This window comes from Myotis nattereri (genome assembly GCF_964212035.1).
Source record: "Myotis nattereri genome assembly, chromosome: 18".
NCBI lineage: Eukaryota > Metazoa > Chordata > Mammalia > Chiroptera > Vespertilionidae > Myotis > Myotis nattereri.
The window spans coordinates 9,790,745-9,815,268 of record NC_138093.1 but is presented as its reverse complement, the minus strand read 5'-3'; the positions used below and the strand labels follow the sequence as shown (position 1 = coordinate 9,815,268).

Here is a 24,524-nt window from a genome sequence, read left to right as displayed (position 1 = left end):
TTTCTGAGGTACCACTAACCTATTTATATCAGGGCATGTTTCCACAATACTATTTTTGGTTGCTAGGCAACACTCCTTCAACATTTTCCATGACTTTTCAGAGAGATGGGTGCCGCATTTGAAGCATTTCATTGTGAAAACTAACATTTCATTTTCTACTGTTTTATTTGCCAGTTCAATAAATATTTATTCAACCACTTCTAGTATTTCTGATGCTTCAGGAACCAAGATATGAAGATGAGTTTGAGAGAGACTCTGACTTCTATATTTTATAATTTGGTCAAGTAGGGTAATAGTCCTCATAGAGAGATGTGATAAAAATGCTTTGAGGAATTTGAAGGAAGGAGAGATTGTATTTTTTGAGGAGGGAAATAGGCCAGGTTTATGAAAGAGACAGTACCAGAAATGGACTTTGGAGAATTGGAACGATTATGACAATTTAAGTGGGGAGACAGGATCTTTTAGATAAGGAGATTTCATGAGGAGACTGAATGAATAGGAATCAAAAGACTTGTTAAAGGAAATAGGAAGTAATCGGTTAGATTAGGGGAAGAGTTCTATGAAGATTAATATAGAAGGAGGTAAGACCAGGTAGGACATTTGGGTCCAGAACATGAAGGACTTGACTCTTATGATTAAATGTTTGAACTTGATTGAGTAAGCCATGCTTGATTAAGCCTGAAAGTGTTTGAATGGTCTTAGGAAAATTAACCTGACAATTTGTATAGGATGATGGAAATTAGAAACAGACATGAGGTAATTATTGTAGCCCAGGAGAGAAGTGATGAAGGCAACAGGGGTGGAAAGAAAGGGACTACAATTTCGAAGCCATTGTGGTAGTAGGGGTGGGTGGAGGGATGTAAGGAAGGAAGAAATCAAAGATGATACCCAGGTTTGTGAGGGTGACTGCAAGAATAATGGAACTATTAACAGAAATAGGAGATCAGGGAGAGTTTCTGTTGTGTGTTCAAGGAAGAAGATAATGCATTTAATTTTGGAAATACCAAATTTGAACACCGTGGAATAAACAGGAAGGATATACAGCAAATAACTGGAAATGATATTTAAATATATGTATCTGTGCTTTAAAGTCTTCAACCCTTTGAAAAGATGTATACTCTAATCCTTTCAAGAACTCTGTCATAGTTCCTTATTTGGCAGTGCCAAAACTTGTAAATGGTCGAGCCAAACTTGAACCTAGATTTGCCAATGCCAAACCTCTGGCTATCTCTACAGTTTCTCATGGTTTCCTGTAAATGCTTGTTTGTAAGTAGGGAGAGTTCTGGGCTGTAGATGCAAAATAAGTCAGTTATACATGTAAGTATTGGGAAGCGTTAGGGAATATAAGAAGAGTACTAAAGAGAGATTACTAGAAAATCTCTCTATTTAGGGGGCTTTGATGAGGAACAATACCTATGGAAGGAAGAGTTAGGGAGTTGAGAGGGCAGCCAAGGCACAGTGGCTTGGAAACCAAAGGAGGCAAATCATTCCAATAAGAAAGGGCTTGTCAGCCCTGCGAAATGCCGCTGAGAGGCTGAGGATTCTAAAGGCTTAATGATGAGGGTGTCAGTGGAGATCTTTGTAAAAGTGATGTCAATCGAGCAGAAGCGGCGGATTTCAAGGGTCAGAAGCCAATGCAGGAAGCGTAAACTACTTCAAGAAGTTTCCTGCAGAAGAGTAGGGAGGAATAAGATGACAGCAGGTAGAGAGCAGCAGTGAGGGCCGGGAGGGACACAGGTGCCATTGTCTGCTTACGGGAGAGGAGCAGTGGAGGGGGGAGATGGATGAAGCCAGAGAAAGGGTGATGAATGGAGTAAGGTCCTAGTAGCAGCATGAGGTCAAGAACATGATTGGGATGGTACTGTTTCTCAGAAAAGCAAACGCCATAATGTAGCAGTTTCATAGGTATTTTTAAGATGGAAAGGACTGACTGACAGAGTTCAATTCAAATGCCTATGCATTGGGATCATACCCTGAAACATCTTGTCACGAATATATTCTCGGTGGGATATGGTATATATATCTCTCCTCTTCCTAAAGAGTAAGCTGCCTCGGAGGACTGCCCCTTTGCCCTCTCTCTGAATGGGCAGAGGGTTAGATGCCCTAGCACTGCAGCTCAAAGTCTCGTTGACTGATGGGCACACAGCGTGGCACTGACATACGGCATTGGAGTCATGCTTTTGAAACATGAAGAATTCCTTGATGGTATTGGCTTTTTTTTTTTTTTTTTTTTTTTTTCAAAACTATCTCTGGGACTGCCAAATTTGCCACTTCAGTATTATTTGAGTAGAAGCTATGAGATTGAACCATGTAAAACGACTCATCTTTGACCATTTTTGATACACAAAAACAGCAACTCCAAATGATTCCACCTTACAGAAAACCTACCAGGAGGACATGGAACACACCACGCAACTCCTTTCTTTACACATGGAAAAACCTATCTGCACGGACGCTGGGACAGCTTCCACCCATAACTTAGTGACATTTTTTTCATGAAATAGTTTCAGTTACACAAGCAATTTCCCCACCCCAAGACCCTCCCATATTAGTGGCTTTTGTTTGGAGGCCGTCTAGTTGAGGTGAGGAATGACAGATCAAATATGCAGAACGAAGGGCTAAATCCAAGAGCTCATTTAATCATGACATTGACCTCATTTAGCACCATGTTATAATAGGATTAAGCAGGATTACTAAAAATATAGATAAATTAGGACTAAACAGTACAACTGATCAACTGGTCATCACTTAATTAGTGTCCTTCATCTCCCCCTCAAAATAGATATATATGCATGCATAACATGCTAATTAGACCGGATGTCCTTCTGGACAACCTTCCAGACAAAGCCGGGGCTGCGAGAGAAGCCCGGGTCCCAGGTGCTAGTGGGAAGCCAGTGCCGGTAGCCGGGGGAAGGAAGGCCTACTCTTGCATGAATTTCGTTCATTGGGCCTCTAGTATATATATGTTTTTATTGATTTCAGAGAGGAAGGGACTGGGAGAAACAGAAACATCAATGATGAGAGAGAATCATTGATTGGCTGCCTCCTGCACACCCCCTATGGGGAATCGAACTCGGACCCTTTGTCTACAGGCCGATGCTCTATCCACTGAGCCAAACTGGCTAGGACTCCCCCTCAGTATTTGTGATGACTAATAGCAGGCTTCCTACATTTTTGCAAGTTATTTCCTGATTTATGTGTTCTTCACATAAAAACTGGTTCTATACAAAGTTAGTGCTGAGGATGACTCAGACTTTAGAAGTAAAATATATAACCCAGTATCGGCCATTGTTTAAATGGGTTAAGGAAAAGCTTCCAGCGCCCCCTTTTGATTCGTGATTACTACTTCCTTTCCCCTCGGACCTTCCAGCCTGCTTACAAAAGAGAGAAAAGTTGCAATTGTCTGACTTGCCCAATGTAAACCCAGCTTCCTCCTACACGCAAACCAAACACACACTCCAAATTCGCAAAGCAAGTACACCCGAGAATCACTCTCAGACAAATGAACAGGACAAACAGGAGCACACCGGCCAACAATCCTCAAAGGGTCCCACTAGTCCACCTGGCCCTCAGCACCTGCCTGACCAGTCCAGTGGGCACTGGTCACCCAGCAACAGGTCCCAGGAATCTCCTTCAGACCACCTCTCACCCCATCAAGCCCCAGATCTGGTTCTTACCTCACACTAGCCAATGCCCCTTGTGATGTGAGCCCAAACCAGTTCAGCTCAAACCAACGTTTATTAAGCACCTCCTTGGCTGAATGCTGCTCCCTTTGCGTGCTTTGATCACAGCCCTGGTCACACTGAGTGTAATTTCTTCTAGTTCCCCTCTGGTTCCAGTCATTTAAGTCCCTTCACTAACTCAGTCCACTCTCTATAGAGCAGGAGTTCTTAGCCTGGAATTACTACTTTCTTTCCCCTCGGACCTTCCAGCCTGCTCACTAAAGTAGAAAATTTGCAATTTTAAAGAGTCCATGAACCTGGGTGGGAATAAACACACAAAAAACCCGACATTTTAATTTTCATTAATATTCATGGAAATGTAGTATTTCCTTCAGTCATGAATGTAGACAACAAAACATAAATATTTTCATTATCACATTACAGTTGTTGCAAAAATCTTGAAATATTGTTCATATTCATTGCAACGTTGAAGTTTGGTGGTTAACTTCTAGATTGTTATGTAATGCATAAAGAGATGAATAAGTGACTACATCACAATCGATTTAAAACTATTTTGGCCCTGGCTGGTGTGGCTCAGTTGGTTGGAGCATCGTCCCATACACCAAAAAAGAAAAAAAAAAAAAAAGTGGCAGGTTTGGTTCAGTCAGGGCACATTTGGAAAGCAACCAATCGATATGTATCTCTTACATTGATGTTTCTCTCTCTCCCCCCTTTCCTCTTCCTAAAATTAATTAAAAATATTCTAATAACTGCATTTCAATCTGATTGATTGATTTCCCCTAGGGCCCTTTGTATCTTTTTTTTTTTATTAGTTAAGGTATTACAAATGTGTCCTCATCCCCCCCCTTTAACCCCCAACCTCCCCCCCACACACAAACTCATGCTCCCATCCCCCCGTTGTCCATGTCCATTGGTTTGGCTTATATACATGTATACAAGTCCTTCTGTTGATCTCTTCCCCTTACCCCCGCCCTCCCCTACTTAGGGCCCTTTGTATCTTATTTTATGCATTTAAGACATTATTCTGAGATGGGGTCTATCGGCTTTACCAGATGCTAAAGGAAACCTTTGCACAATTAGTACCTGCTCGCTGCTCTACCTACTCTGGAACTATGTCATTCCCTTCCCAATTCACCATCAAACTTCCCTTTTCCTCCCCTGTTCCAGGATGTAGGAATGCCCCTGGCCAGCTAAGGCCCCTGCGTATGCTCCTCAGCCAAGCCAAGTGAATCTCCCTGCCCCTTCTCTCAGCAGTCATTTCCCCCTTCAGCCCAGGTAGAGTCCAGAACCTTCTTTAGCTTAGCCTAATACTACTAAGTGCTCTCATGACCTTTCCTTCTATCCCCAAGGCACACTTACCTAGTCAAGCTCTGACATCAGGCAAACCTTACAATCACCTCCCAGGCTGGAGTGCGAAGCCTCTTCCTGTCTCCAGGGATGAGCTAGCCCAAGAAGACAAGGCAAAGGCAGAGCCAGCAGAACTGGCAGATCTGGCACCGCAGACAAAAGTCACAAAGCACTGCCAACACCAGAGAAGCCTGGCCCCGTTTTTCCTGGAGAAACCACATTGTCCTGTTCCATCACCCAGCAGCCCCCGGGACCAGAGAAACAAGCGGCACGATGACACTTACTGAGAAAGAGAAGGAGAGATGCCACACGTGGGATGCGTGCCATGGGGACCCGTGCAGAGCTCTGCTGGCGGCGGCACTGAGGTTGCTCAGATGCCGGGTGACAAACGCTATGTTCTCACTGTAAAGGCAAAGAGGAAGCGGTGTCATTTCCAGCCCACTGAAAAGCGAGGTGACTTGCAAAAGCCACGCTAGTCGCACTGTGGTGCTTTGCGAATCGCCCCAATTTGGGTGTGGAAAAAAAAAATTAGTTCAGACAACTGAACAGGACAGTTATCTTCCTGAGTAAGTATATGTTCATACAGATAAAAATAAGAAAAGGTAGGCCTCATCCTGGCTAAATATGCATCCACAGGAAGTCATCAGGGAATTTAAGGAAACGGAATAAATAAAAAAAAATCAAGCAGAAATCTTTTCTTAGCCCTGACCCTTCCTCCCATCCTGGGAGAGAAAAGGACTGAGAAATGGCAGAAGGGCCCCTGAAGGACATGAACCTGGGGAAGCAAGAGGTGATGGTGAAGAGGCCAGGCTCCAGGACCGGCTGCCTGGGTTTGCACACCGAACCTATTTTTAAGAGCTGTGTGATCTTAGAGAAGTTAATTAACCTTTTCTAACTCTCATCTATAAAAGAGTATGTACCCCACAAGATTGCTGTGAGAATTGAATGGACGAATTTACTTAAGATGCTTAGAACAATATCTTATACATGGAAAATACTCAGTAAATGTCAGCCACCGTCATTTGACATTTAAGTGAATCTTCTTCTGCCCAGTGTGGGCCTGGGCACCAAGGAGGCCGGGGGGAGAGCCTAAAAGCTGGCACTGGACTCTGGCCAACTTAATCCCACTCTAGTCCCAGAAGACCATGGGTGAGCTCACGGAGGACTGGTTCCCTGGGTTGAGCCTACATTCAGATAGGCCAATAGCAAGCTGGCCTGCTTCGGGCAGATCCCTGGCTCCATCCACCCATCCAACAATTTTTTAGTCCTTCTATGTTCTGGCTGCCGTGGTAGGCTGTGCCCCTACGGAGTGTTAGCAATTCCGTCTTGGCTCTCAGGAAACTTCCACGTCATCGGATGATCAGAACGCCACAATGATCAAGTCAGCACCCAAAGGGAATGGGGGAGGTTGGTGGGCAGGACGGATGGACAGGATGGGCTGGGCTGGGTCAAATGAAACAGCTCGGGAGGAAGGGGGCCGGGTACAGCTGGAGAGAAATGGTTTGGCATGAATGATGTGGCACCAGCTGTGCCCGCCTGTTGGAGTCAAGTTCGAGGCTGGTGTGAAGGGAGAAGGATCTAGAGAGGTAGGCTGGGCAGATCTTAGTGAGCCGTGCACACCAGGCCCAAGCGTTTGGCTTTGGGGAGCTCTTGAGAGGGTGGCGTTTTCTGTTTGTTTTGGTTTGGCGGTGCGTTTGCTTGTTTTTACAGGAGCATGGTCTAGTTAGATTTTCCTGGTAAGCTGAACTCCATGTTGTGTTTAGCAATGATGAGGCTCTGAATGTGGGCGTTGAACATGAAGTCAGAGGAGAGAGGGATGAAGAGGTAACCACTCACTCACTGAGCACCTGCTATAGGGTCACCACCCTACCAGGTGCTACAGGTGCACGTGGAATTCAAGTGTCTGAGGAACTTTAATGGATGGTGGAGGTGGATCGCGGTGGAGGCGAGCAGAAAATACAATGACCAGCTATCACACCAGGGGAATTAGTGGGGTCCCTAGAAGAAACACATCGTAAGAGATATGGACATTTTTAGGAGGGGAAGAGAATATCTAATTTGGGACAACAGGGAAGAGGCTTGGCGGATAAAAGAAGGGGAAAATGGGCCCTGCCCACCAGGAACTTAGACTCTAGTTTAAGAAACAACTGTAGATAAGAAATAGTAGCCATGAAAGGCAGCCTGTGTTGGGTATCCAATTTATGGCTCTGGCAAGAAACACCCCATGAATTAACAGACCGGAGAGACCACTGCAGGCAGAGGGCAGCCAAAGGTCCTTCAGAAAGGCTGCTTTTAAGTAGGTGCTCAGAGATCTGGTATGATTGAAACAGGCAGAGAAGAGAGGGGAGGGCATGCTGGGAGGGAGAAATGAAATTACAGATACAGAGGCAGGGGTGTGCAGGTTAATTTAGGGCAGTGTGTCTGGAATTTCAAACGACCTCTCTAGGCTGCTCACTGTCATATCAGCGTGGCCCGAAGTACAAGAACCTGTTCACCATTTCAGTTGAAGTCATGAGTCAACCCCAGGCACCAAAATTTTAGGCAAATGCACCGTCTCAGTTACTGTTGTGTCACCAACCACCACCAAACTTCGGGGGCGCAGAACAGCCAGCATTAATTTTTGCTCACAAGCCATTGCATCTGTTAGCAAGAGCTTGATGGTCTAGGATGCCCTTGGCTTGGACTCCCCCGCCCCCCCATATCCCTCTAAGAGGGTAGCCTGGACACGCTTTCATGGTGTCAGGGGTCCCAAAGAATGAGAGGAAATACATCGGTACTTTTTAAAGCTTCTACTTGCATCAGCACTGCCAACATCTCACAGACCAAAGCGAGTCACATGGCCGCATCCAAAGGCAAGAGATGGGTTAACAAACTCGCTCTCCTTCGTGAAGGGAACTGCAGAAGGAGCGATGCAGATACAGAACGGAGTCATCGATGCAGCCAATCTGCCAAGCGCACGGAGAAGAGAATTATTTTTGAAATCAGCATTGACCACAGAGATAACCATTGCCAATAATACAGAGCGCCCTTTATTCCCGAAATACATACAACCAAGTAAAAGCTATGCAACTGCTCATTCCTGGCTGTTGCCCGCCCTCACCCCCGTTTTTGTTTCCATTTTAGTGGCTCCATTTCTGCCAGAATTTAACATTCACAGGGTGATGTCATTTCCTTTCTGGAGGGAAAAAGAAGCTTTCTGTTGTCAAGAAAAAAGGAGAAAGAAAAAAATAGAGCCAGAGAGAGACAGAGTTATTCTACTACCTTGGGAATTGGTGCGTTGCAATTGTATCATATGAAAGGAATGCAAAATGTAGTTCTTGCTTGAGATGGGGGGCTGGGGGGGCTTGGGGGCGGGCAGTTCTGGACAAAGCAACCCAGGAATGTATTAAAGGGAAAAAAAATCCTATTCCAGGTCCTGGAAGATTAATGAAAAGATATATATAATTTTTTTAGATGTGATACACTCAAATATTAATTCCACAGAATCATAAAAATTACACCTTCTGTGCCCTCCCCTACCCTAAAAACTCAGGCCCAAGAAATAGTTAAACAGGGGCCCTTGGCGCGTAGTTTTATAGACTAACTCACATCACTATGTGACAGCTATTGCTAATCCCATTTTGCAGGTGAAAAAACTGGGGCGCAGAGGAATCAACTAACCTAGCCAGGATCGTATGGCTGGGAAATGGCTGCACTCTAAGGTTGCTTCTTACTTCGATTCCGTGTTTTCTATCACACCTTGCAGCTTGCCATTGCTGACTTTCAGAGAAGGCAGAATGCGTGTCCGCAGGAAGCTGGTCATGATTTTGCTCCTTTCCCTACTTGAGCTTACAATTCCGGTCAGAGTCATGGCCATATCCAGGCGTGGAACTTGCCAAAGGTATGGGCTGAGCCTCTTGTCTACATGTATGGAATACCAAGCAGGGACGCCACAGGAAGGGATCAAATGATCCGTCAACTCCCTCAAAGAACAAGAGAGAAACTGAGGCCTCGAATGGGCCCAAGTCACTGCGGGGCTCTTTCCGGGGCGTTAACTGCATTTATAAACTGCCAGTACCTTCCCCAGGCCTAGAACGGAGCCGATTCCTGGGCAAGGTGAGTAACGAGGACACAGACCTCAAAACACGAGCTGGTTCCCACCCAGAGCCCACATGAGGCCCTCAGGAAAGTCTACGGGGAGGCCAGCCAAGGCTGAGGCTGCTCCAAGGCCCAGCAGGAAGTCGGGGCTCCCGCGCTCCCCCCTGTCCAGGTCCCAGGAGCCAGCGGCCGGGGGAATCGCACTGTTTTTGTATTACAGGGGCCAGCACCTGGACGGGTTGGGTTCCAGACTGCGTCATGAGTCAGAAAAGCCACTCCGCTCCAGTCACGATATGGTCACAGGACTTGGTGTTGGTTTCCTGAGCCGCAGAGAGGAACAACAGTGACTTCTCTTTCCTGTTAGGAGACCTATCAGGTCATGAGAATTCACCCAGCAACCAAAAAGACCTTGCACCAGGCCTGGCCCTCACCTTGCTGCTCAGTGGGAATTTCAGTATTGATCCTATGAAATCCATTTCTTCTTTTATCTTTGTTTATTTTTTAAAAATGTTTTTGTAGATATTTTTAGAGAGAGGAAGGAAGAGGGATAGAGAGAAACACCAACGAGAGAGGAACACCATCGATTGGCTGCCTCCTGTACACCCTCTACTGGGGATCGAGCCCTCAACCTGGGCATGTGCCCTGACCAGGAACTGAACTGGAGACCTCTTGGTTCCTGGGTCAGCACTCAACTGCTGACCCACACCGGCCGGGCTCTTCTCATATCTGTAGAGAAACTCTGAGATGCTGTCCTAGGGTTCAGAGCTCAGAAGGTGCTCGAGTTGCGACCGGAATTCAGCTGCAATCCCTCCCGCAGAAGAGATAGAAGGACAGACAGCAGAAGCCAACATCACATTCCTCACACAACTTCAATTTAAATTAAACTTCCTTTAATGAGATAAAAAAACAAATGGTGCATTGCGTAATAGTTGTGGTCACAGTATAAAACAATACAATCAGTTCATATAACATTGGAAATGGACAAAAATACACAAGATCCTTCGTTGGTCTACGTGAAATCTGGCCGATCCCATGTGCCACACTACAAAAGAAAGTCAACTTTTTTCTCCTAGTGATTTGCACCCAGTATTTATCACTGAGAATTTGGTCAAACAGTGGAAGAGAACTTACCCAAATCCCAGTTCCCTTCTTCCTCTGTGGTTATTGGTGAAGCTAAAAAGAAAGTTTTCCGAAAGTAGCAAGTTGTGTAGTATTGCTTATTATTCCTGCCACAAACGCCCAGTCTTTGGCTCACAGGTGCCGTGACAAAATCGTGGCTGCAGGCGGTCTGCGAAGCAAGCGAGAGCCACCGGGGAGGCAGACAAGAGTCTGAGGAGAAGGGGCCTCCACCAGCATCCCGGGGAAAGCCGCGTGGGTAGGAGGGGAGAAAAGACACAAATAAATACGTTTCTCCATGAAGACTGAAATCCAGTTGGTGAGTCAGAGTTCAGCCGTCCCACGAAAAATCGGAAAAGTTGTCAAAAAGTCAGAGTTTGCATTTTTTCTCTTTTTTCTTTAAAAAAAGTGTAAAATGTATGTAAACATTACAAAGTAAACAATTGAACGTAATTTTGAGGCTCCTATCTGAACATAGCGTAGGCGCTTTCCAGGGAGACTTTCATGATTAGGGGGGAAAAAACCCAAACATTTTATCAAGTTTTGTTGTTGTTGTTGTTGTTCAGAAGTGCAACGTCGTCCGCGGGCATCGTGGCCGGGTCCTTCCTCTGCACGCCCAGTGCTTCTGGCAGGAACCCCGCCAGAGAGCGCGTAAGACTGTCTCTCACACAGGCTGCTGGCAGGCGCATGTCCCTGGAGGAACGAGGTCCCTGTTACAATACCCTGGGATTTTCCCCTCGGACCCACCCCCTGGACAGAGGGTGGGGTTGGGATCAAAGCCTTTAACTACAACAGCAGTTTGAAAGGACAAGGGATAATGGGAGCACAGGTCACCTTTCCTAATACCAAGTGTCTGGTGTGACCCTTTCGTGGGCCACACACATCTGGAGCCACCTGGTCACGCCCCAGGCTAATACCCTTTCCTCTACCAAGAAGGGCTTCCGCTACAACAATCCTGAATCTTCTAGTGAGTGTGAGCGCTGCCAGGCTCCCGGGCACTGGCTGCTCCCAACGCAACACCTGTTTATGCGTTCTCTCTTTAACCTCCATGTGTACGCTCACCCATGACCCACCTCCTCTGAAATAGCAGTTAGGCAGCAACACGTAGACAATACCCCCACTCTGGCCCAGTCAGTGTGGCTCAGTGGTTGAGTGCTGACCTATGAACCAAGAAGTCACGGTTCAATTCCCTATCAGGGCACACGCCCGGGTTGTGGGCTCGATCCCCAGTGGCGGGGCATGCAGGAGGCATCTGGTCAATGATTCTCTCTCATCATTGATGTTTCTATCTCTCTATCCCTCTTCCTTCCTCTCCGAAAGCAATAAAAATAGACTTAAAAATTTTTTTAAGAAAATACCCAACTCTAGTGCTATGGAGGCCTCTTCCTCTTCCTCCAGTCACTCATGCTCTGAGGCCCGTCTTCCCGGTTGCATCTGTGCCTAGAAGTCATCTGTGCTGCCACCATCAGTGCAGGAGCCCGTGCCTAACCCACGAGTGGTCCTGCAGTGGGCAAACGGAGAGTGGGGGCCTGCCTCCTGGGGCTGCCTCGGTGATGCGTGCAGAAGGGGTGGTGGGCAGCAGAGTGAGGGAAGTGGAGGGAAGACTATGAGCCGGGAGGGGTCGGGCTCGTCCGGCCCGTTGTGACAAAGAGCCGTACATGAATGGCCATCGTTTCGTATTACTTTATTGCTCAGAACCAACGTGTCTTTTCCCCCCTTCGGAAGACAGAGGAGTGTCAGATCCTTCGGAGCCACGCAGCAGCACGGAGGAGTGCAATGCAGGGCGGGCGTCACCGCCGAGCCTCAGGGCCCCACGGGGAGGCTTCCGAAAGGCCGGCCCTGTGCCGGGGCCAGAATGGAGCGGAAGGTCTCTTTTGGTCCGTTGTCCTATTCCTGGTACGAGCAGTCGGGCCAAAGAGACTGCTCTCCGATCTCCTTTGTAGGCTGTTCCCAGGGCAATGCGTTGCTGGGTTTCCTTCATGTTTCTAACAGGAAAGCAAGCATCCCAGAGGCCAGCTCTCTCACCAGCCCTTGCAGGGGATCTCACAGACCTGCAAGGGCGGACAAGGCCAGAGAAAACACTCGGTTCTTCCAGGCGATTTCTGATCCCGTGAAGTCAGCCAGTCTCCAAGCAGCAAGAGTCCTTCACGTTAAGGAGACCAAGCAGCCACGGAAGGAGGGGAGGGGGGCACCTGTGGGTCCCCCTGGCCGTCCCTGAGTGTCCAAGGCCTTTGCCTCCTGCAAAGGACAGGACTGGGGACTGGAGGTGGCTTCTTCCTCCTGACACCCCCGACCCTCCCGGCACGAGCTGCAGAAACCTAACTCTCAGGGTCCGCCTTCCGCTCGCCCTGGGGCCCCCGCGAGGCCCAGTGGCCTCCGCTCGATCGCAGCGTCGGTTCCTCCCCTTGTCCCCAGCCTCCTCTTCCTGGCAGACCTTCTCCCGCCCTGGTCCGAGGGGCTGTGTAATTTTCTTCATGTTCATTCTTAAGGCTAAGGTGGCATGATAAGGTGCTTGGTGGAGAGCCAAATCCTAGATTCCAGGGCTGCCTTTCTCAGCACGCTCACAGAAAGCAAAGAGCAAAGAAATGGAAAGGGGGCAGAGAGGCAAAAAACCAAAATCCGCGTCTGGGCTCGATGCGAAGCTACATACCGCAAGTTCAGATTTCCAATGTGGTCTAAGCCCCCGAAAACAGGGGCCGGGCAAGGGGGGGTGAAGGCCACACATTCGTCCTGGGCACAGGTCCGTGTTGTCCCTGGGCCGGCGTGGAGGGCCACCCTCCTCCTAACACCTGCCTCCCACCCCGGAGCCGGCCGGCTCTCACCTGGGACAAAGAACTCCGAACACCATCACCCTGCCCTCACCGCGACCCCTTGGGACAAAAGCTATAAACACACACAAGCCAGAGATCAATAAACCAGTAGGAGAAAAAAATTAGACAGAGGTTAACCGTGAAAAAGCCGCCGTCGGGAAAAGACACGCGCGGCCGTCCTCAGAAAGTGCCGTGGGAAGAGAAGCTGTGTGCTGGTAAACGTGTCCGCGCTCCATCTCCACGTGCAGAGGAGAGCGCGCCGAGTCCCACCTGAGATGAGCGAGGACTGGGTTTTAGTGTGACACACTTCACGTCAGAACATCACCGTCCTCTTCCTGCCCCAATCGCTCCGAGACCGTCCGTCCCGTGTCGCTGCCCCGGCCGGGCGCCGGCCTCGCTAGTCCATCTCCATGGACATGAGCCGGCGGCGCTCACGCCGGGTCTCCTGCACCTCCTTCTTGCAGCACCAGTGGGAGCTGCAGTACCCGATGAGGCAGGACAGGAGCCCCACGACGGTGGACAGGCCGACGCCGATCAGCAGCGGGTACTTGAAGGCGTTCAGCACTGGCAGGGGCAGAGCAGAGGGAAGCCGGTTAGTGATGCCAGGGCGGTGGCCGCAGGGCCCACCACCACCTCCTGTCCCCACTGGAGCCATCAGATCCCCTTTGACCTTGTCTCCAGCGCCCCCGGCACACAGCACTGCTAGCAGGAGCAGCTCAGCCCTATCTGTCCAAAAAGTGGGCAAATGTCTCCCCACCCAGTGCTGCGGGGGGAAAGGAAACAGCAAAATGATTGCATTCGATGCCTTTGAATGTCAATTTGCTTTTTAGGGTTTGGCAGGAGATGGATTTTTAAAAGTCAGTATAAGGGCACCACACCCTCCGCAGCAGATGCCTCCGTAAAAAAAAACAGTACGTAAACCAATTCTAAGCGTCAAACAAATGAAGCGCACTCGGGGAGCTATTTTAAGTAACACTGTAGTAAATTATCCAGGAAAGTCAAGAGTCACTCCCGCACTTGTTTGGTAATCTGGGCTTCCTTTTTTTTTTTTTTTTTTTCCTTTGCCACTTCAAGGAAAGAATTTCTAAGATGCAAATACGGTGCAAGTGTTAGGAATGCACACTGTTTAGGTCCCTCCCCCACCCCCCGAATCCCACGTCCCCTCCCCCGGGAAGTGCCAGCACGCCTTGGCGGATGCCCGCAATGTGGGAGGTGCCTGACATTTCGTAGGGCTGCACTTTCACACCCGCCCCAGGAAAGGGGGCCACCCCGTTTTACAAGAGAGGGAATAAAGATCGGAAGGGCTACGTCATCTGTGGAAGAGCTGGGGGTCCAATTCCAGTCTCCCCCGAACTGACACTATCACCAGGGAAACAGACTCGAGTCTCCGAATGCTCAGAGGTCCCTGGACTGGAACTCTCTCCAAGGAGTTTTTTCAATCGATGTTCACCCTGAAACGTTTTGCAGAGATGGTTCTCATTAACTGTCTCCGACACTGGGGTGCTCGGGGAACAGGGTGGGAAGGGGGCCCTCTGCCCACCTTGTTCACCTGACCCTGGTGGTCAGTGTGGGCCAAAGAGGCCGGGAACTCCCCCTCCCATCCTGGGGTCCCATGCAGAACCCCACCATGCTAGTAACACCAGGAGGAGCCTCCCTTTCCCAAGAACCAACATCAAGGAGGACAAGAGTAGCAGGAGCCCACTCCCAGCATCTCCCCGGAGACCTGAACTGGCTCTCTGACTCCGCTCTCTGCGGGCACAGTGAGCTTGCATGGAATTCATAGGAAGCATCGAAAATCTTCCCAGTAAGTCTTAAAAATCATTTCTCAGCACTGCCCCCAGCATACGATACCGAAGCTGGGCAAACACCAAGGGCTGCCTGCTCTTTCTGGTACGGGCCCCGCCAGGCCTGGAGGACACCAGGCCGTGTTCTAGCATATTCCTCAAACAGGGGGGAGCCCGGCTTCTGCCCGTTGCTGTCCAGCAGAGAGCAGACAGGATCTGTGCGCCACCCTTACCGTCCATCTTCACAGTTATAAAGACGGGCTTGGAGTAGATCTCCGCCTCCTTCTGCCAGGAACCCGTCGGCGACTTCACCCAGGGAGCCACGGAGCAATAGTAGTTGCCGAAGTCCTGGTCCTCGGAGCCGTGCACCTGCAGCAGGAACTCCAGCACGCCCACGCGCTCCAGGCTGAGGTCGCTCTTCCAGTCCCTGCGGGCCGTGCTCACAATCCCCTTGCGGTCCAGGGAGGACAGGAGGATGGGAGCCTTGTCCAGGCCGAAGGAGTGCACCACGAACCAGGACACGTCGAAGGCCATGTCATCTATGGATCACAAGCCAAAACCCTGGGGTCAGTGCCATGGGCGGAAATAGACTGGTACGCAGGTCACCTGATGACGGGCTGGCACTGCTCTACCTGCTCCTCACGCCAACCCTGTGATGGAAGTGCTGTCACTTTCCACACCTGTGACGGGACCAAATCCCCATGAGGTCACACAGCCAGGAGGCAGCAGCGCATGTGTCCTCCCTCTGGGAGTCCAGCCCAGGGTCCCCCGCTCGACCTTGTCGCTGCCACCACCCAGCCAAGGGGCACAGCAGGAAGAGTCAGACCCCAAACTGTCTCTTACAGAGAACACGGGGTGTAGAGCTGGTACGTGGTGACATCACACGCCGTCTCCCAGAGAAAGCGGGGCAGAAGCACCCATGACTGGGAGGACATGAGTCCTAAGGAACGAAAGGTCCATCCAGTGGATCATAAAGAATTTAGAGGCGTCAACAGTGTCAATGTTATGGTTCCCTGTGGCTTCCCCCTTCCTCCTCCCTGCCTCCCAAGAAGTGCTTAAACTCAGAACCAGAGGAAAAAAAGTCAAGCTGAGAAAATTGAACACAATTGAACAGTCCCAGAGAGCAACGCTGCCAAACTGTAAAGTGTGCTGCAAAATTAAGCCTCAAATGCATTCATATGGGCATCAGAGAAGGAAGAGTTCCGCCCCAGTGGTAATGCTCACGGGATGTGAAGAGAGCGTCCACCATGAGCCCTAGCGCACTGATATTTAATGTCCTCTTAAAAAGTGAGAAAGGGACACCAACTGTCACGAAGAGGACCGCCAAGAAAGGGTGTAAGACGAATGGCCACTACTCTTTGGCATCCTGTTGGCGATGCTAGTATTTCCTTCAAAGAAAACATTTACAGCGACTTCTCTAAGGATTTAATCTGCACTAGCTCCTCCTGGTCACCTGCTACGCATTTGCTCTTTTCTGCATTTCTTCCTAGCGTCAATCACTATCTGATGGTATACGGTGATTTCCTCCTGGTCTGCCTCCTTAACTAGATTGGCAGCGCCTTGAGGGCAGACTTGGAATGTTTTGTTCACTCCTCTACTCCCAGCATCTCGAACAGCGCCTGTACATAGAAGGAGCTCAATAAATATCGGCATGATGAGGAGGACGAAAGACAAAGGTGAGGCGCTTCACTCTGCCGGTGGGTTTCACACCAGCTTGAATCGGCCCTGTAAGTGGCCCACTAATTGCCTGAACAACCCAGACGAAATATCTGCATGGGGCCCAGCTGGTGTGGCTCAGTGGTTGAGCGTCGACCCAAGAACCAAGAGGTTGCTGGTCTGATTCCCAGTCAGGGCACATGCCCAGGGTGTGGGCTCGATTCCCTAGTAGGGGGTGTGCAGCAGGCAGCCGATTGATGATCTATGTTCTCTCTCATCTATGTTTCTCTCACCCCTCTCCTTTCCTCTCTCTCTCTCTCTCTCAAAAAAAAATCAATAAAAACATATTTTAAAAATATCATGTGTTTCCAATTCAATTGACAGATGCATCCATTCAACAAATATTTATTAAACACCTACTGAGACCTGAGCTGAGCAGTGTGGGATAAGTGGACAGCCCAATCCTTGACGTCCACATCTGTGCAACGTAGTGGGGATGATGCAAGAGATATTTACAAAAGGCCACGTGGGAAAGGGTGGGAGAAGTACCTGGGTCCAGGGCTGCTCCTTCGACAGTGACGATACAGAACAATTTGATGAGGTCTCCCCGGATGACTGAGGGCGTGTCTGAATACACGGAGGCATTAAATATAGGACCTGGAAGAAAATGATGATCATCATTCCCTTTCACAGTGTTCAGTCCTTAAAGGGTCCAGTCCCCTTCTAAGAGAATGCAAGACGATACAACCTAAAGAGATCCTCACAACCCTAACCGGTTTGGCTCAGTGGATAGGGCGTTAGCCTGCAGACTCAAGGGTCCCAGGTTCGATTCCAGTCAAGGGCATGTACCTTGGTTGCAGGCACATCCCCAGTAGAGGGTGTGCAGGAGGCAGCTAATTGATGTTTCTCTCTCACCAATGTTTCTCTCTATCCCTATCCCTTCCTCTCTGTAAAAATCAATAAAATATATTTAAAAGAAAAAAAAAAAGAGATCCTCACAGAGGATTTAGGCTTTTATTTACTTAATTTGAACCAGCAAGGAAAGACTTAGCTAATTTGGACAAATTTCCCTTTCTTTTCCTTCTCCGACCAGAGAAAGCCCCAAACGCCTTTGAGGTCACCAGTCCCGGCCCTCACCGCCCCTCGTGGCTGCGGCAGCGGGAACAGCAGAGCATTTGTGCTCCGGCTCCCCAGGCCAGTGAGGACGGAAAGGCCTTCCTTGGGAATGACTCACCCAGCGGGTTTCCTGCTAATGAAACCAGCCACTCGCTGTTAATGTGGGTCATTATCCCAGGCTTAGAAATATTTTTATTACGGTCAATTTCTGTGGTGATGCTGTTTTTGTAAGGGGATTGGTCTGGTTAACTTCACGATGACAGACTAGGCCAGTGAACAACCAGAGTCACTAGTGTCCCCCGATTCCTCGTCTACAGAGGGTACGTGGACCACTTGGCTTTTAAAAATAAATGTTGACGCAAACCATCTTGCAACTCCAGCCCCTAAAAGAAGGCTGTTAGCAGCAGTGTTTTTGTGAAAGGCAGAATTGCAGACCAGCTGCATGACCACCAACCAAATTCTAGGAGGTTGAGTCATTAAAGATGGTGTTTACCTAGAACGTGTTATAACATGGGAAATGTTTATGTTGTAATGTTAAATAGGGGGAAAGCAGGTCATAAAACTGTATATACAGTCTGCTCTCAACGTCATGAAGACAACATACCAGAGAAAATTCTAGGAAGACAAAGACTACAAATTAAGCTTATAGGTGAATCTCTTTTCCTTCTTTCTACTTTACTGTGTTTTAAGACATTCTCTATTAAGGAGAAAACCATCAGTAAGTCATGGCTCCGTAGAAATGCAGTCCTCATCCCAGGAGGCAAGTGGCCTGAGACCAGGGGACAGAAAGGTGGACACCAGGACGGACATCTTTGCTGTGTGTGTCTGACAGTGTGCTGCTGATTGTAAGAAGTGGTTGGCCAGCATGACTTAGTGGTTGAGCATCGACCTATAAACCAAGAGGTCACGGTTCAATTCCTCGTCAGGGCACATGCCAAAGTTGTGGGCTTGATCCCCAGTATGGGGCGTGCAGGGGGCAGCTGACCAGTGAGTCTCTCTCATCATTGATGTTTCTATCTCTGTCTCCCTCTCCCTTCTTCCCTGAAATCAATAAAGTGACAACTCTTCAGTATCAAGTCAATATTTGCTAAGCGCTATTCAGGCTACGGCATTGTGCTGGATACTGGCTTTGACTGCAGCTTCTCTTACACTGTGAACTGGCCACGACAACTCCAGGGATTAAAATAAAAACCTTAGGCAGTGTATTCATCCTGGAAGCTACAGTGATTTTTTTTCTTTCCTGTTATACTGAGACATAAAGAATTGAGAAATAAATTCAATACCCATTCCTTACCCAGAAATACAAAAGACTGTATGTCTCCCCTCTTCCTCATAACAGTTTTAAAGAAACATCAAATAAGAAATGTAAAACAAGCTGGAATAAAGTTCGATAGCCAGTAAAACAGACATACAAATAGTAAAAACACCATCATCTGAATCTTAATAGACACAGGAAAGCATTTGAAAACACCCAATACCTCTTCATGGTAAAAACACTCAATAAACTAGGAATGAAAGGAAATTCCCTCAACTCAGTTAAGGGCACCTATGAAAAACCCACATTCCCATGACACTTCATGGAGAAAGCCTGAACATTCCCGCCCGCTGAGACCAGGAACAAGATGTCCAATGGAGCCACCACTACTCAACTCCGTATTAGAGGTTGTAGCCAGGGCCATCAGGCAAGAAAAAGAAACACAAGGTATTCAGTTTGGGAAGGAGGAAGTAAAACTGTCTTTATTCGCAGAAAGCATGATGTCCTATTCTTAAAATCCCAGGGAATCGACCAAAAAACTAGAACTCATAAACAACAAAGAAGTATCCAGGCCAAACCGTGCAGAGCATGGAGGCCGAGAACCCTGCCACAGAGCGGCGGTTCTGGAGCCCTGGCTTGCACCACAATCACCAGGAGGGCGGTAAAGCTCAGGCTGTGTGTGCCCACCCTCGAGGAGTGTGGCTCAGTAGGTCTGGGTGGGCCCAGCATTTGCATTTCCGTCAAGTTCCCAGGGGAAGCTGTTGTTGGTCTCAGACCATGTTGGAGAACGACCATCCTAGGTTGAAAATAGGTTGCATCCCTCCGTGAGCAGAAGCAAGGTTCCAAGTATACACTCTAAATGGGTAAGCTGTATGGCACAGGAACCATATCTCAACAAGCTGTTAAACAAATAAAGCCCACGGGTCTCTTCTAGCTCAACCTCTGATTGCACAGGGCTCCCCACTCACCTGAGGTTTGGAAGTCTATCTCAATAGGATTGGAGAGACTGGTTGCTGCTTCTCGCCACAGGCTGCCCCTGACAGGAGACCAGGCTGTCACCACGCAGCGGTACAGCCCTGCATCCGACACCTGAGTCTGGTACATCCGATAGCGGAACTCGTCTTCCTGCACTTTCTCCAACACGACGCCGTCCACCCGGGAGGCATCTGTCCAGTTCTCCAGCCTCACCACGGCGTCCTGGTCCAGGGAGATGATGTACTTGGTCTCGTTGGGACCGGAGAGGTCGCCCGCAGGCTTCTCCGCCGTGATGAGAACAGAGTAGCGCGGCGACTTGATATTCTGGGAAGACACTTTGCAAGTCATCTCAAATGTATTTCCGGCAGCAAAGAAAGGCTTGGGCTGCCTCGCCTTCACCACGAGCACGGAATCTGGAATGAGGGAGCAGAAACAGGTGATGCCCGATGGGATCAGGTCAAATGGATATGTATCTGAAAGAACGATGTCAAGGAAATAGCAATTTGTTTGCAAACTGCCACACCACGGCACTTCAGACAATGTGGAAACCCAGAAAATCACGTGATGCTGGGGGAAGGGGAGCAGCCTGAAGTGCCTTATCGGGTGTGAGGGAAGCAGAATCGATGGGTGGAAATTTAGTTTTGAGGTTTTTCAAGTCCTTAAGAAGAGTAAGAGTTTGGGTAGCCATTGGTACCTGCCCCTCACCCCCTAAGGATGTGAGAGAGCGCTCACTCTCAGGGAAGGGGGAAAGACAGGCTCTAGGAGACACCACGTGCCTCTCCTCTCCTGAGATCCCGCTGGGTGCAAGGGAAGAACCCTCAGCCTAACCAGCTTCGTGGAAGGGCAGGGAAGGGAGAAACGTGTGCTCTCCGTTCAATCCCTCGACGGTAACGTCACAGAGCAGATACCGGTATTAACTGAAGTGATGGACGCACCCACCTGCAGATCTAGTCATTTCCACAGAGACACTGCTGAACACTCTGAGCATGCATCCATGTCTACACTAACTTTAGGTGTTAAGTGTGTTACGCGCCATATCTCTGTCCAAAAAAATAATTTTTTTAAAAAAATCTCTAAGCATATACACATCAGAAATCACTGATGTTAGAACAGCTCAGTGTCAGGCACTTTGGTGCTGAAAATATTTGCTGAGTGGATGAATAAATGAATTAAACAGTCTTCTCATCCTTTAAGGAAATAAGATATTTATGTTGGGGTTTTTTAGGAATAACTGTTCCACCTAACCTGTGAGTAGAACATGTATGTTACGGCGTCTCTCCAGAATCACCAGTTCTTTTTCTTTTCTTTCTTTTTCTTTTTTTAAAAATATATTTGTATCGATTCAGTGAGGAAGGGAGAGATAGAAACTCCAATGATGAGAGAGAATCTATAAATTGGGCAATTTTATTGATAGATTTGCTCTTACCATAGATCTTAGCAACCTCACCATACAATTTTTGTTCTTTCCTTATTAATTCAGGAACTCCCGCCTTTTCATTGAAACAAAGCACTTTCTGGCTTCTCTTTGGCACATCCAAATCGCCAGCATCGCTACTCTTGCACGTTGGGACCGTTATTACGTAAAATAAGGGTGACTTGAGCACTTGACTGCAACACCACAGCTGTCGACCTGATCACCAAGAGGCTGCTAAGTGGCTATCGGGCGAGGAGTGTGTACAGAGCAGAGATGCTGGACAAAGGGACGACTCACATCCCAGGAGGGACAGAGAGGGATGGTGTGGGATCTCGCCACACTACTCAGCATGATGTGGAACTTACAATTTATTAATTGCTAATTTTTGGAAGTTTCTTTTTAATGTTTTTGGACCGCCCAGGGGCAAGGAAAGAATGAGAGTAACAGGTGGGCCAGGAGGTGTGGGGAACAGAAAGATAGAAGGGATGGGAGCTCAAGATGAATTTAAGTTAAAAAAACACACACTAAAACAGGAGTTCTAACAGCATGTTTACAAGCCAATGGGAAAGGTCCAAAAAGAGAGAGATTGAAGACACAGGAGGGAAGCCATGTGCCTGAGTAGTGAGAGGTCGCCTAACTGTGAGCTCGGCGCTGGGGAGGGTGTGACAATTCTCCCGATTGTTTCCATTTGTTTAGGGCCTAGAAAGCAGGACTGGGAGCTGAGAGGGAGCTGGGGGAGGAGTTTTTCAGATAAAGTGATATGCAGTCATCATTTTTAAAGAGTAGGGAAGTAAACAGATTAAGGAAACGTAGATGATGCCCAGGGAGTGCTGAGAGCCCACTTGACATGAATGATCGCAGATCTAATCTAAAAGGAGCCCAGTCAACATCTTTAAATGTTTTTCTCCAACCACATTGAGCTCTGCAGATGCAGAGAGGGAGGCAGCAGAGGGCTGGCTCTGAACCGGGGTGTAGCTGAGCCAGAGAGCAGTGCAAACGGGGAGCTAAGGGTGTGCAGGGAGTGACTGGGACTGACTGGGAACCTGGCCTAAGTAACAGCAGGGTGACTCCTAACTTATCCGACCTCCCACCCCTGGACATGTACAAGAATGAAGAGGGTGCTATTAAAAATGACACAGGACCCTGGCCAAGAGGCTCAGTTGTTTGGAGCATCGTTCCGCACAACAAAGGGTTGTGGGTTTGTTTCCCGGTCAGTGTGTGTTCAGCGGGCAACTGATCGATATTTCTCGCTCTCTCTCTAAAATCAGTAAACCTATCATAGGGTAAGGATTAACAACAACAACAACAAAAGACTCAGGATAACAGGTATAGATTGGACTACCCTGGGCAAATGGTCACCCTCCGTAAGACTGAAGTGAGTACAATGGGAGTGAAGGACAGTGCAGGGAGGTAGGATTAATGGACTGTCTGTTCGGGTGGGCTGAAGAGTTGATGTTGGAGTCTAGAGAGAGTGATCTAGAAAGGCAGCGGTGTGCATAGAGAATAGGACGTTTGAAATTGGGAGCATGCAGGTCTTTCAGTTATCAGAAGGGAGGTGGTCTAGTTCGGGTGTAAGCGGGGCATGAATAACAACAATAGGACAGAGGACGTGATGACCAGAGAGAAGGACAAGGGGCCGAGAATGAAAAGCTTATCTACACTGTGGCGCCTCACTGTGCCTGCACCCAGTGGGAACTCGTGGTGCGGACACTCCCAAAGGCCCATGTGAAGTCCGGCTTACTCGTAAGACCCGCCCAGTGGAGCAAGAGTGTCAATGGCTGACCATGCACACCGTGAGTGGCTCCAAGATGAGTCCCTGCCACCGACCCTGCCCAGCGCTCTCACGAGGACTTACCCTTGTCCAGCCTCACCACCCTACAGGGCTGGGTGCTGCCGAGAGAAGCAGCAGTCACTTGAGCATGCGTTTCCTGGATTCCTCGTATAAATGGAAACCTGCAGGGTGACTGTGCATCTGAGAACATACAGTCGGATGACTTAAGCCAAAATGAAATAAGAACAGAGAACAAGGACAAAGTGCCTACCTTCTGAGGCCCAAAATATGTGGACAGGTTTAGAGAAGACATCCCTGCTCTTCACCCAGCTGCTGTTCCGCTGTCTGGTCCAGGCGGACACCACGCAGTAGTAATTGCCCCTGTCTTCCTCTGTAGTCCTTTGGATTCGGAAACTGAACGTGTCCGCACGCTCCTTAGAGAAAATAAAGTCTCCGTCCTGGGCCCGCTGCTTGCTCCTCTCTCCGTACTTGAGCGTCCAGTCCCCGTCCATGGCTGCGAGGAGCTCGCTGGTCACCACGTCGTCGTTGCGCCGGTTCACCCTGTAGTACCAGGACACCGTGACACGGACGCTCCCCTCCATGCTCCTCTTGTCCACCACCCGGCACTCCAGCTCCGTGAGGTCGTCGGAGAACTCGGGGACCTTGGAGGCATTCAGGTACACCTGATAGTCTGGCTCTGAACCAAAGAGAGAGGAACGGGGCTGAAAAATCAGGCGGCAACCTCCCAAGACTTAGCAAAAGGAACGAGACGAGTACTCCTCTTGTCCTTAAATTAAATGCTTATCCTGCCAACGACAAAGACAGAAATGAAAGTCCTTGCATTGGACGGGAGGGAGCCTGGAAGAGCTGTTATTGCAAAACTTGTGCAACTCTGTCCCCAAGAACACTTCCAAAGCCAGAAGCCTAATGTCCCCATCAGAGCCTCGAGCTTTCCATAGGGGTGGGGTCTGCGGTCAGTTTCCCCAGGAGCCTGGACTCTTTGGAGAAGGATCTAAGAAGCCTGGTGTCCACACTCTGCCAAGATTTCCCCTGGAATGCCAAGCAGTGCCCACAGACCCCACTGGAGCAGCACCGGAAAACCCTATCCCAGAGGACATTCTAGCACTTGAGGCCAACCCACCCCAACGCGGCGCGGCTCCTGCCATCCTTGGCTGGGCCCCAAATATAAGGCCCTCAGGCCACCACCCCCGTGTGGTCTCACCCTCACTTTACTGGTCCCTGGACTTTCTCCACTGAATCTGTTCCACGGTCAATAAACACACCATCCTCAAACTCCCAACTGACATTCTTCTCACGGACACGTGGAACTCGCCCGTATAAAGGTCAACCTTGAAGAGCCTGGCTCGCTGAGGCCCCACTTCCCTGCCAGGCACCGACCTGACAGGGAAGAGGGGGAAAGCCAGCCCTCTCCTACCGTCCCCAGGGCCATTGTCACGGTCCTCTTATTTTATAAAAACCTCTCCTTCTGAGGTTCATGACATTAATCCATTTCTGCAACT

General features: G+C 49.0%; 2 protein-coding genes across 2 annotated transcripts in view; both read right to left on the bottom strand.

Annotated features, from left to right (window-relative positions):
- Positions 1 to 8,832, bottom strand: part of CD101 (CD101 molecule) — a gene marked incomplete at its 5' end in the record, with an annotated part of 35,319 nt that extends 26,487 nt beyond the window's left edge. Inside the window, one exon of the mRNA XM_081113255.1 lies at positions 8,769 to 8,832. Within this exon, the coding sequence (XP_080969381.1) occupies positions 8,769 to 8,832 (64 nt within the window). The remainder of the gene's footprint in view (positions 1 to 8,768) is intronic.
- Positions 8,833 to 9,983: 1,151 nt separating this feature from the next.
- PTGFRN (prostaglandin F2 receptor inhibitor) overlaps positions 9,984 to 24,524 on the bottom strand; it is a gene marked incomplete at its 5' end in the record, with an annotated part of 61,079 nt that continues 46,538 nt past the window's right edge. Inside the window, 5 exons of the mRNA XM_081113254.1 lie at positions 9,984 to 13,597; positions 15,051 to 15,356; positions 17,023 to 17,130; positions 19,813 to 20,232; positions 23,276 to 23,701. Coding sequence (XP_080969380.1) covers positions 13,431 to 13,597; positions 15,051 to 15,356; positions 17,023 to 17,130; positions 19,813 to 20,232; positions 23,276 to 23,701 — 1,427 coding nt within the window. The 3' untranslated portion in view covers positions 9,984 to 13,430. The remainder of the gene's footprint in view (positions 13,598 to 15,050; positions 15,357 to 17,022; positions 17,131 to 19,812; positions 20,233 to 23,275; positions 23,702 to 24,524) is intronic.